At 41.7% G+C, this 18,545-nt stretch overlaps 1 protein-coding gene across 1 annotated transcript in view; it reads left to right on the top strand.

Moving 5' to 3' along the window:
* Window positions 1-11,017, top strand: part of LOC124595412 (greglin-like) — a 51,912-nt gene extending 40,895 nt beyond the window's left edge. Inside the window, exons 3-4 of the mRNA XM_047134142.1 lie at window positions 4,290-4,463; window positions 10,547-11,017. Coding sequence (XP_046990098.1) covers window positions 4,290-4,463; window positions 10,547-10,740 — 368 coding nt within the window. The 3' untranslated portion in view covers window positions 10,741-11,017. The remainder of the gene's footprint in view (window positions 1-4,289; window positions 4,464-10,546) is intronic.
* Window positions 11,018-18,545: the final 7,528 nt, after the last annotated feature.

Here is an 18,545-nt window from a genome sequence, read left to right as displayed (position 1 = left end):
AGAACTACTTAAACCTAACCTAAGGACATCACACACATCCATGCCCGAGGCAGGATTCGAACCTGTGACCGTAGCGGTCGCGCGGTTCCAGACTGCAGCGCCTAGAACCGCTCGACCACTCAGGCCGGTTCCCTTCGTTTCTGAATCGCTTATCGTTCACGTTTAACTTCAATACGTGACTACTTTCTAGAGTTTTGTGTTTCATCCACTGCTTTTCTTTGTGGTAATAGCCTCCTTTGTAAATGTCGAAACTCTATTTGAAAGTAAAATCTTATGATTCTGATGTCATATGGGGCAAAGGTTTGCCTAAACAATAATATATTTTGATAGCTGTTTTTCATTTTTGTCTGTATTTCGAGCCGTAAAACCTTTTTCTCTATCAGCACATTCTACGAAGTTTAAGTTTATTTCTGTAATTATTCACTAGTTCAAATTGGTTCTCAAGCATTTCTCCATTTCTCTAGTCTAACTCATATTTACTCATCGAAATCACTGGTTTCTCTTTGCATTCCTCTGTGTATCACTCAGTGATAGCGAGCTTGGGTTTTCAGACTGGCCGAACTTATCGCATCGTATTCCCTTCTGTACTTTAATGATCGTGATTGTTATTGAACACATCTTTGACCATTCTTGAAGCTTCTAACCTCCTCACTGACTATTGAGTCCTACACATTATTTCGGTACTACACGTTATCGCCAACCCATAGAGACTTGTTATATCATAATATTCAGTGCTTCACGCTCTGATGAGGGGTTAGGATGTTTGCGGAAGGAGACCAGACAGCGACGTCATCGGTCTCATCGGATTAGGGAAGGACGGGGAAGGAAGTCGGCCGTGCCCTTTCAGAGGAACCATCCCGGCATTTGCCTGGAGTGATTTAGGGAAATCACCTAAAACCTAAATCAGGATGGCCGGACGCGGGATTGAACCGTCGTCCTCCCGAATGCGAGTCCAGTGTCTAACCACTGCGCGACCTCGCTCGGAGCGCTCTAATGACATTACTGATGTATATACTTGTTTAATATCGGTATTTTTCTTTTCTTATATCACGCTGCAACACTGCTCCTCTCCGTAGTTCTGACCTTCGATGTACCTCTGCCTTTCGCTCTACCTTTAATAGAGTCCCCCATCTACCATTTGTAAATAACAACACTTTTCATTTCTTCGAAATCTCTTATAAACATACTATCTGAAGCAGCATTTTTCTCACATCATCTTGTTTTCAGTTTATTAACTTCTGCAGATTTACACTGCCTGTTTTCTCATCTTTTAAAATATTCTGTTTCTGACTTCCAGCGAGAAACTAATCTATTTCCTCACTACCTACGCTTCTTTATTGCTTATACGTAATTAAGAAGATTACTTCAGGATGATGCGCTGTCGAGTATTTAGATCTCCTATCTCCGTGTAAAGAATGATGTGTCAGGTATGTTCCAGCTATAAGTGGACTTCTCGATGCTTCCTGATTTTGTAGAAAGGTGGCTGCTAAACGTGGCCGAATGATATGTTCAGAGCCTGGAAGTGTCTACTTCATACTATGCATCCGCATATTCTGTAGTTGTTACTATTGACATGGCTATAAATTTTCGTGTTGTTTATGTTTCACTTTATTAGTTCTTACTACTTTGAAATACTAAGCACTTCTGTCATTTTATCCTCCTATTTACAACTCATTTGTTCCTAGCCGAAGATAGGCAGTACAACTAGCATCCTACCAGACATCTTACATAAACTTCGTAGTCATTATGTAAAGATGATGAAATGATTTTTACGGACTTTTCGGTCTACATGTCGTTCGCCGTCGATAATTTTTCTGTTGTTAGTGACAATGTTACAACTCTTTCACCGCCAATTAAAACTGTCGTTGTTACTCCAAGAGCTATTGGTAGATAACAATGAAAGTTTTGCACCCCAAACAGCAGTGAATTCGGTGATGAAACCAGAGATATGAAACACTAGATGCTGGAAATAGTACAGGTGCAAGAAATTAAATAACAGAAATTTTAATACAGATTTAATGGAGACTTAGGAATGTAACGTAAAAGTGAATCCTAGTGGTGTTCACGGAGCACAAACTCTAGTGGCGAGAGGGTGAGGGAGGAAAAATAAACAAATTGAAATAAACAAATTGAAATAAACAAATTCGGAATTTGTCTTAAATGATTTAGGGGAGCCCCGAAAACGTAAGTACGAGTAGCCAGTCGAGGAATTCAACCACAGTCCTCCTCGCTTAACTGCACTGTCACACTTCCATCGGTGTACGAAAAGAGGGAAACCACTGTGTAGTGGAAAAAATTTTTGCAGAACGAAGTAGGACTGGAAGACCACCGTGATTTCGATATGAAGTAGTGAACCATCATATATAGCAGTGAATCAGCGTCAACATGTTTGTCACCCATGTGTCGTTACTGACGAAGCTGCTGTGGAATTTGACATAAACCATGAATTCACGTGCGATGATCACAAGTGCTAGTTGCGATTATGTACCGAACAATAACACAGGAAATGTTCACACATATCATAATTCACTTTCTGTCTACTATAATTATTTCCTGGGGCCTTTGCCCCGCTTCAACGCGGGGTCCCCACCGGTTACTACGGATCTGGTAATGTCAGAGGGGGGCCGGATTCCCTGCCCGTCGCCACTCCGTACCCCCCGGGACGGAAGTAGTGTATCCCAGCTGTCTACGTCTAGTGTAAGCCGTGAAACAGTGCGAACGGTTTCAAAGGTTTGCAAGTCGTGTAACTGAGTCGGGCCATGGGGTCCAGCATTCACTTAGTGGGTTGTGGAAAACCGCCTAAAAATCATTTCCAGGCTAGTTGGCACACCAGCCCTCATCGTTAATCCACCGGACGGATTCGATCCGGGGCCGGCGCGCCTACCCGAGTGCAGGAAGCACGCAGTACTGCTCTCGCCTAACTTGGCGGGTGCACTTTCTGTTAACTATGTATGGCTGTTTATGTGGTATATGATTCCTTGGCGTTAAGACTTGTGACGAAAATTTTGGTTCCTTAGCAAAACAACATTGTAAGACATGTGTACAACTCGAAGTACTTGTACACTGACGTGGCAGAAGTCATGGGACAAGACAAGACAAAATATATGATTGGCAGTGCATTGGCGGGGCTACCATAATAATCGCACGAAGGGAATTAACAGACTTTGCAAGTCAAGAGTGGTAGTTGGAGCCAGACATGTGGGACATTCCATTTTGGATATTGTTGGATTAGTATTCCGAAATCCACAGCGTCAGGAGTGTGCCGAGAACACCAGTTTCAGGTATTACCACAGACAACGTAGTGGCCAATGGCCTTCACTTCACGACCGACAGCAGCGGCTTATGCGTTGACTTGTCAGTGCTGACAGACAAGCAACACTTAATGAGATAGGCGCAGAAATCAGATTGAGACGCTTGTCGAACGTATCTCTTAGGAGAGAGTGGCGAAATTTGGCGTTAATGGGCTATGGCAGCAGACGACCGACGCGATTACCTTTGCTAACAACACGACATCGCCTTCAGCACCTTTCCTTGGCTCGCACCCACTTCCAGCATAGACGCCTTCTCATATGAGTAACGATTTGGTTATTAAGAGCCGATGGTAGGTTTCGAGTGTGGCGCAGACCTCAGGAAGTCATGGATCCAACTTATCAACAGGCCACTGTGAAAACTTGTGGTGGCTCCATATTGGCGGGTGCTGTGTTTGCACGGAATGGACTGAGTCCTCTGGTGCAACTGAACCGATTATTGACTGTAAATGGTTATGTTCGGCTATTTAGAGATCGTTTGCAGGCTATCCTCAACTTCTTATTTTATGGATAACAATGCATCATGTCACCGGGCTACAGCTCTTCGCTATTGGTTTGAGGAACATTCTGGACAAATCTAGTGAACGAGTTGGCCATCCAGATCGCCCGAAATGAATCACATCTAACTTGTATGCGACGTAATCGAGAGGTCAGGTCGTGCACAAAACCCAGAACTCACAACACTTTCCCAATTATGGACGGCTGTAGAGACAATATGGCTCAATATTTCTTCATGGGGCTTCCAATGACTTGTCGAGTCCATGTCGCATGGAGTTGCTGCAGTGCGCCGGGCAGAAGGATGTTCGATGCGATATAAAGAGGTATCCCATGAATTTTGTCTCCACAGTGAACGTTTTAATTAACATTCGTGGACCTCACAACGTAAACCCATTATGGAAGTAATTGTTACCTGCACTGAGAAGTGGTTTGTGATTATAAACGAGCGACAGCTTGATGTTGTTTCTCGCGCCTGCGTTGCAGTTGTCGCCGTGGTGGCGGTGTGCGGCGCGAGGCGGTGGTCGACGACGGCGCGGCCGTGCGAGGACCGCTGCACCCTCCAGTACAGCCCCGTGTGCGTCCGCGACCAGCACGGCGCCTACTACTTGTTCAGCAACGAGTGCTTCCTGAGGGTCTGCAGATGTCGCACCAACATCGGTGAGCAATGTTCTGAAATTAATTTCGTTCCTTACCCATTATTATGCACACACTAGCTTAAGATGTCTGAATTACGGTACACATTCAATTTTCCCTTTTCATTTGCGATTTTTCGTAGGAGATAAAATTGGAAACGAAATTGTCGCTCCCAAGGAAGAAATGAAAAATGCCGATATTATCGAGTACACTGTAACTGATAATTTTCTTCTGAGTTCACACCATAGCTTCTCTTAAATTTGGAGAGAATCATCATTCTACCACACTGAATTTAAAATTGTGATATATTCAGCACTACTAGTCTCGGATGTGGCCTATTACGAAGTGCTTCGAAAATAGTAACAACACATCATATTGAAAGGGAAGTTACAACATAAAGACAACTCTACTATACTCGACGCAGTATTTACCTGTAACTCAGATGGACACATCGTCCTCGTTTGGACATAAAAACTTGCGTGTCATGCGTAACTGTGCGTAGTATAGTCGTCAAAATACGTGATGTCATTCATAACATGAGTAGAAATATGGGACTGCGAGAGCTATAGCATTAACACACTGTTAAGACGCAACATATAAACAGTAACAACAAGTAGACAAATTTCGTGTTGCATAATAACACAACACATCTATACATAGCTAGATGTGTTATTCTTACACATGTAGAAGTCTAGAAAACCGTACCTGTCGGTCAGAGAGCTCGATTGCAAAGTATCTTACAGTGCTATCTATACTCGAATTCAAAGTATATCTTCTGTCTCCTACTACCAGTAACACGGAAAACGGGATGAAAAACATCAGTATTTACAAAGCAGGCTCAAACATATCCACTGATACAGAATACATTTTACACAAATGTCACATCATAGTTCAGAAACAGAAAATGAATGTTTGAACACATATATTCGTTACAATCATAATAAGCGACATTCGTAGCGCCGCGTCCCGATACTAATATCTTGAGAAATAACACTAAAGTATAAGTGAACGTACACACTTGTCTGTAGTAGAAAAGAAGCGTTTGTCAATGGAATAAAAGATACTTAATGACAGCAGCACATCGTTCTGTAGAATAAAAGACACAGAAAGTCAGCGAAAGTAAAAATTAACGTCAAGGAGCAGTATGTATGCAGTGTTTTAGATCGTACATATAATTACAGGATTTAAATACAGATTTCGTGAATACACGTGTGTGACGTAAGCTTGCTGTTGTCGTAATCTCTGTCGTAGATATCTATAACGTGACAGATCACTCCTCCTGATTTAGTGTTTAATGAGTAGTTAGGCATTTTTGTTGGTTACTGCTTTATTTGGTCCTTAGCACTATATCCTGAGAGGGGGTACTGACATGTTATCGTTGTAAAACACTGACTGGGAACATATTATGTAGATATAAAATTAAAAGCACGACCTATCTAAATCCAGAATTTATCATAAAGTTTGAAGGGAAAATTTAAAATGTTAACAAGAACGAAAATCTCACGAAATTTATTGGTACACGTCAAAAAACATCAGTATAACGATAATCTTCTTCTTCAATTTAACTTTTCTTTATAAAGCTACTGAACTTTAAAATCAGATATTCCTTGCAAGAGCATAAATTGATATATTTTATACAGGGTGTTCACAACTTCCCGTTGCAACCTCTTAGACTTCTACAGGGGAGTGAATACACATTGTTTTGAACACGAACCCATATCCGTAAATGTACCGTTCCAATTCAGATGAGTAACGCGTCCACGTCTGCTGAGGGAAAGAGAAAAGCCTGAGAGATGGTTGCCCCCGTATGTAATAGGGTACCGGGTGACGTGTACTACGTCAGATGGTCACTTACTGTCACTTATTATCTCTCTCGCTGCGCGACCTGTTCAATGCCTCTGCGTCTCCGATGCAGTAAACGGTTTCAGAATACACAGACATCGTTATTGTGCATGGTGAAGATCAATTTAAAGAAAAAGCTACTATTCGGCTACATCAAGAAAGCTTTCCGCAACGTACACGCCATTGGACAAACGTTTTGCCTATTACGCAGCGCCTCCGAGACACACATACCCTCACCGTGGGGAGGCGTGACTGTGCCGCTCCACGGCGACGCTGAACGCCCGATTTTCAAGCTGTACTGCACAGCGTCGAAGAGAAACCGTCAACGAGTTCTCTGACACTTGCACGTGCAGTGGGTGTTAGTCAGTATCGTCCGGGACGTTCTGCGTGAGCAGCAATTACATCCGTACAGAGGGTGCATATTATGGGTCCAGCCGCTTTTCCACAATGCGTTGCCCACTGCATTTGGTTCTCGCATCACAGCATCGATATACTCGTTAACACCTCGAGATCTGTTCTCAAATGAATGTAAGCTCACCAGGGAATAGGTTCTGAAACTGCGAAATGGCTATGCCTTGGCAGACGAACACACTCGTGCCACGCAGGTTCAGCGATTGCAATACTCGTTTGGTATTAAAGAGTGGGCAGTTATTCTGGAAGGACGTATGGCCCAATGACGTGATCGTCCAGAGTAACTGCCCACACTTGAATATGAAACCAGTGTTGCAATCGCTGAACCTGCGTGGCATGAGTGTTTTCGTCTGCCAAGGCATGGCCATTTTGGAATTTCAGGCCCCATTCCCTAGTGAACTTTCGTTCATTTGAGAACAGATCTGGAAGTGGAAACACGTATGTCGATGCAGTGCAACTAATAATCGCATCACAGATTCTGTCACGCTATTGGAATACACAAATGCGAAATAATCAGAAAAATGTTTCGCAGAACGCTGTATAAGTAGATCAGTATATCATGCCATATAAACTCTAAGTACGTTTCACTGTACAGCATGAAAACTGCAATCAATTTGTATGTATCTTACACGTCCGTCGTGAGCATTCATTCCTGCACATCCTTCATTCCTCCTTAAAGAACATCGAATCGTGTGAATACACCTGAGTGTGAACGGACAACCTACCCCAGTAAGCAGTGATAATTCGCGACCCATGTGCGAGCAAGCTTCAAAAAGCAGTACAAAACTTTTTTCTGAAATCAGGTTCTTTTCTTTCTTTCAAGATGCCAGTACATCATATTATTCCCCAATCTCTTGTCTGCAAAACCTTATTTTTCCACACCCAAAACCCTATTTTAGAACATAATGTCCGTTCAATGCGATGGCCTTTGTGACATGACTGAGTTAGTTTGTATTCTCGCATGGTACCAGTCTATTAGTTGACGTTGGAGGCAACGTCTGGCTACATCAATGTCCTTCCAGCGCCCACGTACTATTTCCCGCGGAGAGAACGCTTAATTAGGACTCGGAAGGTTGAGATGCAGGCTGCAGGTTCGATGAGGAAGAACAGTCCAACGACGTTTTGTTAGAACCTCTCTGGTGTGCGAACTTGTTTTAGGCCTTGTGCCATGGAGAAGGAGAACTTCGTTTGCATTTTTATGGGGACGAACACGCTAAAACTGTTTGTTAAATGCCGCAGGACCACAGCTGTACGGCGGGACGGCATGCGGGAGATCGGACAGCTTTGTGCGACCTTGTCGCAGTGACGATGGACGCCTGGACGCCTGGGTCAGGGGCTCACCGTGATTTTGTTCACTGCCAAGTCTGCGTAGATATTCTGCAAGCGCATATGTATACGCGTCAAAAGGAAATCAATGACAGCCCTCTGATTGCAACGCATCTTCGTTACAGACGCCACCCATCGGAATTTCGTTAGCTGATGAGGGAATATTCCACGATATTCCACAGCAAATTCCGTAATTTAGCAACCAAAATGGCCGAGAAAGTCTTGCTACTCATTGAACGCTTCTCGTAGAACAGTAAATTTCTAAAAACGATTTGATCCCGAACAGAAGTTTCTAAAACTTTTTCCTGGTTTTGATGTGTACTAAATCCTGTAGGCATAGAGAACGCTTCTTAAAGCTCATGCAATAACGTGTCTATGAAGCACTGCGGTGGAGAACTGCAATTGGTGTGTTATTACTAAGAGTTCCGCGCAGTTCCGTTTCATGAACCGGATAAATTGCCATAAAGCGCTTGTGTGAGATCATGCCCCCTATATGTGAAACGTGTGTGGCAGGCATGACTTGAAGCATATCTTCTAGGAAGGTGTGCTGAAAAGTAATGCCTCCGAATTTCTTACGTGAAAACTCTTGACGGTTTGTAAATAAAACAAATGTAACTGGCATTCTTACACCTTTCTTCTTCTTAGCTACACATTTGCAGCCCGCCGCTTTAGAGTTCCCAATTGTAGTATGGAAATTGGCGGATATGACGTAACTTTGTCAGTGCTTGAGTAACAGCGTTTTGTAACCGAGTTAATAGTTCTAAGAGTTCGTCTGTCCATGCAGCATAGTCACCACGACGACGCCAGACCACACACAACTGTTTCCAAAACTTAAAGAAAAGCTTCGACGACTTCACTTTGGTGGTGATGAAGCGGCGCAAGCATAGGTGATTCTGTGGCTCCGTCTACATCTATATCTACATGGATGCTCTACAAATCACATTTAGGTGCCTGAGAGAGGGCTCATCGAACCACCTTTACAATTCTCTATTATTCCAATCCCTTATAGAGTTCTGATTTCCCTTATTTTGTCCTTTTGTCCTGGTGATCGTTTCTCACTACGTACGTCGGTGTCAGCAAAACATTTTGGCATTCGCGGAGAAAGTTGGTGATTGGAATTTCGTGAGAAGATGTCCAGCCAAAATCTTGTATCATTTCAGTGACACACTCTCCCATATTTCGCGATAATACGAAACGTTCTGCCCTTCTTTGAATTTTTTCGATGTAGTCCGTCAGTCCTATCTGGTAAGGATCCCACACCGCGCAGAGGACGTACAAGCGTAGCGTAGGCAGTATCCTTAGTAGATCTTTTACTTTTTCTATGTATCCTTCCAATAAAAGGCAGTATTTGGTTAGCCTTCCCCACAACAGTTTCTATGTACTCCTTCCAATTTAAATTGTTCGTAATTGAATTTTCTGGGCACTTAGTTGAATTTAACCACCTTTGGATTTGACGGATTTATAGTGTAACCTAGGTGTAACGAATACTTTTTAGTACTCATGTGGATGACCTCACATTTTAGTTATTGGCGATCAATTGCCAATTTTCGCATCATTCAGATATCTTTTCTAAATCGTTTCACAATTTTGTTTTGATTTTCTGATGACTTTATTAGTCGATAAACGACAGCGTCATCTGCAAACAACCTAAGACGGCTGCTCAGATTGTCTCCCAAATCGTTTATATAGATAAGAGACAGCAAAGGGCATATAACACTACCTTGGGGAACGCCAGAAATCACTTCTATTTCACTCGATGACTATCCGCCAATTAGTACGAACTGCAACATCTCTGACAGGAAGTCACAAATCCAGTCACATAACTAAGACAATATTCCATAAGCACGCCATTTCACTACAAGCCGCTTGTGTGGTACAATGTCAAACATTCTATAGTGGGGGCATTAATAAACCTGTCGCTCATAATGAGAAACGTGTTCGTATCCAGAACTGCTATGCTGAGAAATAAATATGTAGACGTGAAGAATAAAGATGTAGAACTTAGTTTTACTGAATAAGTTTGAAGAGCTTTCACACAAAAATTCGGAGGCATTAGTTTGCAGCTGAGCCTCGTATTAGCTGCTATTCATTTCTTTGTCCTTATAATGATATAATAAGCAACCAGTTGCATCTAATAAATTTAATTTCTTGATCACTCTCATCCTCTTTTTATGGGAGATACTTCCTTGTTCCTCATCTTCACAAGTGTTACCGTCATTTGTTTTCGATACCGTTGTATGACTATCTTATGTGCATAAGTTGTGTCTTCTACTAAGAGTTTCGCTATCTTCTGACCTGAGCCACTAATTGGATTTCATTAAAAAGGTGAAAAACTGGCTGGCAGTATTCTCTCCATGTTTTGTTTATGACCTGGAGAACTGGCGCTCCGAAACATTACTATTGTGAATGAAGTTAGAAATATCTGAAACTTGCACACTGTAAGCCAAATTATCAGAGTTTTGTAAGTGCTGACCTAAATCCTTATGCGGTATATTATAGCTGATGACCTTGTCCCGTTTGCGTTGCAGAGTTCACGAGACTGGACGACCCCGACGAGTGTCCCTCCGACGCAAGGACGAAGTGCCCGGACCAGCTGCGCTCGCCGAGCGACGCCTACGGCGAGAGCGTGGAGGCGCCCGAATCGCGGTCAGACTCCTCCGACTCGTCCGAAGAGGGTGACAGCATCAGGAGGCGCCACGAGCAGAAAGAGCGCTTCTTCTGAAGACACCGGGCGCAGCAGGGCCGCGTCTAGTGCAGCAGCTTGGGCGTCACCACTCGATATGTTCCCCACGACAATGTTCCCGCTGCAGTAGTACATTCCACTGTGCCACTAATATCTGAAACACTGTTATGCACCATTGCGTTACTTGTAGTTTTTTCGCATTGAAGAAGCACTGCGACATGCTTTTCATCAGCTGTCTGTCATTTGGAAGTCATATGCTCTTAATGAAAAATTTCTCTTATTTTTTCTAAATTAAAGAAGCTGCTGCGATGTTACATCTCGTTTCTTTTAATTAGTCCTTCCCAGTTTGGAATAGCCTTTTTGGACGTGAGGCATCGGACTTTGGATCCGTAACGATGTTGTATAGTAGCAGTTAACAGCTCAGTAATTACTGTTACATGATGCACGCCACAGAAAAATAGTACAAGTAAGCTACCTCTCGTGAAATACTTGCACCTATCTGCATTCACACTCAAGGACACTGTAAAAATTAAATAACATTAAGATGACTAATATTCAGTAGTTAATTACATGATTGACGTGCACTGCACTGACGGCACAGTGCTCAGTATGGCGCAAGGTCTTTAGTCACAAATGTATGAAACATTTACTTTTCATAAGTGAAAGTGTACAGAAGTTCATGTCTAGAATGTATGTGAAAGACAGTTTTCAGCTGAACGTGATGCGAGAGCTTAACTGTAGCGAATAACACTTTAATTTTATCATACAGAATGAAAGTTATGTTTTCACTGGACTTTATTATACCGCAGTACCTATACTGCTTGGCACTTTACCTTATCAAGTGCGCATTTCACAGCCGGCTGATACATTCGCTACAGGAAGCCCGATTACTGTTTAGAGGCATCCGCTGCGCTAGTTGACTTTACAACGGCTAACTATGGTCTGTACCAACTTCCTTTTGATACTGTTGATTAATAAAGGCCTTCTCGCAAATGTTACGTAGTATTCGGATACACTCACTATTTACGTAATGAAACATGAGAGACCCGTTCCAATAATCAAACAGGTGATTATTCAGATTAATTTATAGCAAAACAAATGGAAAATCCAGATATAATAATGTGGACCAGCAAATGCTCTAGAAAAATACAAAAAAGATTTGTTCTAAGTAATCCAGTTCGAATAAATTACAAGAACAGTAACCATAGGCCTCTGGTATCTTAGAGAGTACAAGAACTTTGCCATCATAATACTTGAATACGTGATGGTTGTCCCTGGACGTGTACAGAAACTTCCTGGCAAATTAAAACTGTGTGCCGGACCGAGACAGGAACTCGGAACCTTTGCCTTTCACGGGCAAGTGCTGCACCATCTGCCCGGCAGTTTCATATCAGCGCACACTCCCCACATCTCATTCTGGAAGCATCCCCTAGGCTGTGGCTAAGCCATGTCTCCGCAATATCCTTTCTTTCAGGAGTGCTAGTTCTGCAAGGTTCGCAGAGAGCTTCTGTGTAGTTTAGGACGTAGGAGACGGGGTACTGGCAGAAGTAAAGCTGTGAGGACCAGGCAGGAGTCGTGATTGGGTAGCTGAGATGGTAGAACACTTGCCAGCGAAAGGCAGAGTTCGCGAGTTCGAGTCTCGGTTCGGCACACAGTTTTAATCTCCTCGGAAGTTTCATATCAGCGCATACTCCGCTGCAGAGTGAAAATCTCGTTCTGCATATATCACTTTAGTTGCAAAAATCTGAGAACAACTGTGCTTGTAGTAATAAATTTTCTTTATGTAGACGTAAGATAAATACGTAAAATGGCAATATATTCCACGTCACAAGGCTACTTTATATTAAGTTATTATGGAGTTTATTTCTGAAGGAATATAATGGTTAATCGTAATTCGCCGAATAACTGTTTTCTGTTTGTCATTACGTAAACTAAATTTGGAAAACAGTGATGCACACGTGACATTAGTTATGAACGATAAGGAGAAAAAATAAAAATCGGATTACGTTTTTAATAGGTGCAACATTCTAAATCTAGATCATTGTCAAGTGAAATTTATGACTAATTTTCGTAGCACAACAATATCACAAGGAAATATGAAAAATATTATGATACGGACAAATATGGAAAGGTATAAAAATTTGTAAATGCTTCAGTGTAACGCGTAATTAGGTGAGAGAGAAGATACTCATACATAAACTGTAATAAACATTATCGAAAAGAAGGTGGGACCGCAACCATCGCTTAATGCAGGAAGTTTTCGAAAATCTCGGTTTATTACGAACTGATACTATCCACCTCTCCCCCCTCCCTTAATTATGTGTTGTAGGGACGTTAAACACGACCTTTCCTTGAAATTTATGTCGTACAAATTTCGATGACCAAAGCGAATTTTAAAGAATAGCGATATTTCTTTCCATTAACTATTGAGACATGCTGTAATAAATGAGACAGGCGTATGTTTGATGATGATGATGATGATGATGATGTTGGTTTGTGGGGCGCACAACATCGAGGTCATCAGAGCCCGTTCAAGTTCCAAATCAGTCCAGTTCCAATCTCGCCATTTCGCAAATGATGATGAGATGATGAGGACAACTCAAACATCCAGTCACCAGGCGGGGAAAATGCCCGACCCGGCCGGGAATCGAGCTTGGGACCCCGTGGTCCAGAAGTAGTAACGCTAGCCACTAGACCACGAGCTGCAGATCTACTAGACTGAAAAAACATGCAGTTCACATGGCCAGGATTCTCCTCAAGGTAAGTCAGTTTCTCAAGTGTACGAGCAGCATTAAACGCTAAAAATCAAATAAAAACAGTCTCGAACGCGTTTTCCGATTTTTATTCGTCAGCTACTAGTTCCGGCACTTTCCTCAGACCATCTTCAGGCTTTTCGCCGCCAATAGCAGGGAACGGCACTGTTTTCATTTGATTTTAGCATTTTATACTGGTCATTGCTTTGCTTCAATTATAGAATGTTTTCTGTATTATGAGATCGGACTTGACGTCGTTATGAGATTACGAATCGCAGTAAACTACCATATAGCTATTTAAGTGAACAAAAGGAGTTATATATTCTATGGCATCTCCAGTGATGACTGATAACTGTAGACCCTACGGTAACCGCTGTTCGCTATGGCATAACAATGCTAGGAGGTGGTGCATAGTCCTAACTATTGTAGGATGCCTGGAAGAACGACTGTACTTCCTGATATTACGTATACGATAACATGTCCAGGGCATCCACGTTTCTTTCTCTTTCAGACTACCATTCTGAGGAGAGTAATATGCACAGTACAAACTTAGTGCTGTCATTTTCATACTATACAGCTACACAAATGCTACGTATCTTCATCCGTTTACTCTCTAAATATACCATAGCATAATGCTACCTTACTGTCTGATTCAATAATTGCATTTATACGTCCTACGATATACATGAAGGTAAACGGATAAGTAAGTTGCTACGAAACTAGGATAAATGTAGGAAGGGAGTGACAGTGTGTGTGGTTTCATATAACAGCTATTCTTAAATTGGCAATAAAATGCAATAATTGTTTATTTTTGTAAGATAATTGAAGCTATAGTGGTACACACTCCTGAAAATTATATTAACATAAGTATCATTCAGTGAAAAAGATTTTTCTATTAAACCAGTAGACAATATCCTCAAATTCTGTTAAGAAAGCTCATATGGGCTTCATGCTAGCACATTGTTCACTACAGATTAAAAGAATTTATGCGTAATAGAGTGAGTACTGCCACTTGCAAAGATTCTGAAGAAATTGTCCTCAAAATACGAATTTATTGCGTTAAACCACTGTAGCATTCTGATTAAAGACATTGATCAGATGGTTGGCATCTCGTATGGTTCGATTCCTTGAAACAAGAGTATGAAGGAGCTGAGTAGGCTATGAACATCCCATTAGTTAATTCGAAGAAGGGGAAATCAGTACCCAATTTAGAGCAGGAGCCGCTTAAACCAAAGGAGATTGTTGACGACACGTGGGTCACCGGGAGATCCAGAGAGAAAATAGCACTCAAAAAACTTGGATGTTAAAAGTTTCGAAGATAAATAGATACAAAAATGCCGTTTGTGTAGTGAATTTCAGGACAGGGGCTATTTGAATTTATCACATTTCATGGTTCAAATGGCTCTGAGCACTATGGGTCTTAACATCTGTGGTCATCAGTCCCCTAGAACTTAGAACTACTTAAACATAACTAACCTAATGACATCACACACATCCATGCCCGAGGCAGGATTCGAACCTGCGACCGTAGCAGTCGCGCGGTTCCGGACTGCGCGCCTAGAACCGCTAGACCACCGTGGCCGGCACATTTCATGTTTGTGCTATTTTTTATTACAGAGGTATGAGGCCATATTTTTTTTTTTTAAATGGAACTCTGTATTAAATTTTAGTGTAACATGAAGGGCTTAAAAAGACGGTTTCAAATATGTGTATGTCATAATATTTAGGCGAACAGTTTTTGAGACACAGGTAATTTCTCGTTATCGTGTTCGTCCTTCGAAGCGGCGTCGTCGAATGCGACCTTTCCTGTTGTGTAGAGTACATGGTACACGTCGCGAGTCCGTCCTTACACAAACACGCCCATTTACCATACAATAGTAGTACATACTGCGATATTTTGCTCAAAAATTAACTGATGATGTCGCGCAAATATTATTCAGTTATTTGACAACTGCGATACCAAAATAGTAGACGACATACAGTATTATAATACTACAACATGTTAATTCATTTTAAGTAACAGAAATACAAATATAAATGAGGAGGCCCTTATTGGTCACAATTACTTCATATGTATTTGTTTTTATTTGAAAATATTTACTATTGATCACAATACGAAGCAAATATACACAAAGATCCAAAATACATACTGTACATGATACAAAACTTTACTGAAGCATGTGCTCAAAATGCTTCCCCTCTGCTACAATGCACATTTGTAGTCGCCGTTCGAATGATTTGTGAATGGCTGCGAGGGTGTCACCTGAGATATAAGCACACGCTTCGATGATACGTTGCTTCATATCGTCTGGCACAGATGGTATTTCAGCATACACTTTATGTTTTATTTCTTCCCACAGAAAAAAAAATCAAGAGGGGTCTGATCAGGAGACCGCGCTGACCACTTTACTTCAGCACGTTGTCTTATCCAACAATCCGGGAACTTTTCATTTAACAGCTCTGTAGCCATACGGGAAGAGTGAGCAGGACAGCCCTCATGTTGGAACCACATGCACTGGCGCGTAATTAGTGGTACCTCTTCCCGCAAAATTGGCAGAAAGTTTCGCAGGAACTGTGGATAGTTATTGCCATTTAATAAACCCGGAATGACGTACGGCCCCACAATGACATTTCCGATGATAACGAACCACAAGTTAACACTCCACGGTTGCTGATGCTGCACCTGTCGAAGCCAGTGAGGGTTCTCTATTGACCAGTAATTCATATTATGCAAATTCACATTGCCATGGTTGGTGAAAGACGCTTCATCAGTAAAAAGCAGTAATTGAGAAAACGTTGGATCATCTTGTAGGCGCTGCATAGCAAACCGGCAAAATTCCTGGTGCCGTTCGAAATCCATGCCGGTGACTGCTTGATGGAATGAGAGGTGAAACGGGTGAAATCTATGCCGGTGCAAAATGTGTAGAACACTTCTCTGACTTATACCACATTCCGAGGCGATACGTTGCGGCTAAACAGTAAGGTCGTTTTGTGCCAACGCTGGAACGCCCTCTTTATGAACCTCGTCAGTTGCAGTTTTCGGCCTTGTCCTCTGTATGGCGTTACATGATCCCGATTCAAGTAGTTTCTTGCAAATACGTACAAGAAGCTGGCGGGTAGGACGCTCACGATTAGGATATAGCTCTCATTATCGCTTTATTGCTCTAACAGCATTTCTTCTGCTTTCACCACACACTAGAAGCATATCTAACCTCATCTTTGCTGGTGTACATGTCTGCTCTAAAAAACTGTGACGGAAATGCGATGTCTCATTACCCCAGAAGCACATTTATACCCTTCTCTCCAGCTACCTGGTGCATCATCTTGCGGCATTATCGAGAAGCAGTTCCTCAGTGGTCAACAGGAAAGGTCGCATTTGACAACGCAGCTTGGAAGGACGACACGATACGAGAATATATCTGTCTCATAAACTATTCGCCTAAATATTACGGTATACACATATTTGAACGCGTCTTTTTTAAGCACATCATGGTACGCTAAAATAAAAAATATCACAACATGAAATGTGATGTATTCAAGGAGCTCCTGTCCCTGCAATTCAGTGTCCAAACGGCATCTTTGTATCTATTACGGTTGGGGAGGTACAAGGGGTGTTATGACTTAGCTACCACACCATGTATATTACTTTCGACAGCCAAGAACCATAATCCTTTTGAACAATATGTGATAAATGATGCGAATTTAAAGATGTAGGTATCTTGATGAAACCGCTAAACGACGTTCATAGGAAAATAAAGTTACTGAAATTAGATGACAAGAATCGAAACAGAACGCATTATATCTTGAACCACACTAAAGTCAACAATTACATCATTACGTCAGAATGTCTCTACGCATCAGAAATACTTATTCTGAACTGGAAACAGATAATGCAAACACTTAAAAAACGGAGTGGAAACTTATGAGATTAGTTCAAGATTCTAAATATCAAATTATACACAGATATTGACACAGGCCTTATAGGAGGCTGATTATAATTTTTCCTCAATATAAAGAAAACAAAAACACGCAGAGTTCAAGATGTAACACAAAAACAGAGAACCATAAAGTAGGTTGAGAAGATAAAAAAGATAAATTTCCATCTATAATTCAATAATATCTAGTTGACCAGGAGCTAAAAACGAAGAAAGTTGGATCAATATTGTATGAAGCGATAAAACAACCTAATAGCAAAAGAGCGAAAGAATGATGGGCATGGAATAGAGCCAACCGACGCTCCAAAGTCCTTTCTGCTCTCCTAAATGGGCTCATACGCACTGAAATAAACATAATCCCGGGGATGGTAGGTAAAGTAAATCGGTCTTTCAGAAAGATAAGTGCGTTATGCATTTTGAGCTCTTCGTCTCTCGTTATTTGCTTGAGCTGGACACAGCAATAAATGTGGCTTGCATGTGAGTGACAATGTGAGCTGTCATCAGTGCCAGCATGCCACACTCATTCATCTTTTCTCCCTGGGCGTCAGAGGACAAAAGCCTCCAGTTCGTAGTACGACCCAAGGTCTGCGTGAATGTGATTCTCTGGAAAACGTAATTTTTTTTTTTCTATAGGTCCTTCTAATACCATAGAAGTTATTCCCTGACACCCTATCATCTGGTCCGTCCTTATAATCAGTGTCTTCTATATATTCCTTTCGTCGCCAGCTTTTCGAGGACTTCCTTATCCCTTACTTTAATAGCCCACCTAATTTTCAACATTCTTCTCTAGTACCACAACTCAGATGCTTCGACTCTCTTCCGTTCCGTTTTCCCTCTAGTCCACGTTTCAGTACCATACAATGCTGTGCTCCAAGCGTACATTCTAAGAAATATCTTCCTCAAATGAAAGAATATATTTGATATTAGTAGATTTCTCGGGACCAGGAACACCCTCTTTCAAAGTGTTAGTCTGCTTTCTGTGTCATCCTTGCTCTGTCCATCATGGGTTATTTGGCGGCCCACGAGCAGAATTCGTGAAGTTCGTCTACTTCTTGACCCCATTTCTGATGTTCAGTTCCACACTGTTCTCATTTCTGTGAAATATAATTACTTTCGTCTTTTTCTTTTTTTTCAATTTACTCTCAAACCGTTTTCT

Source organism: Schistocerca americana, chromosome 2 (genome assembly GCF_021461395.2).
Source record: "Schistocerca americana isolate TAMUIC-IGC-003095 chromosome 2, iqSchAmer2.1, whole genome shotgun sequence".
Classification (NCBI taxonomy): Eukaryota; Metazoa; Arthropoda; class Insecta; order Orthoptera; family Acrididae; genus Schistocerca; species Schistocerca americana.
Note: the sequence above shows the minus strand (reverse complement) of the source record. Positions and strands in the feature narration are given on the sequence as shown.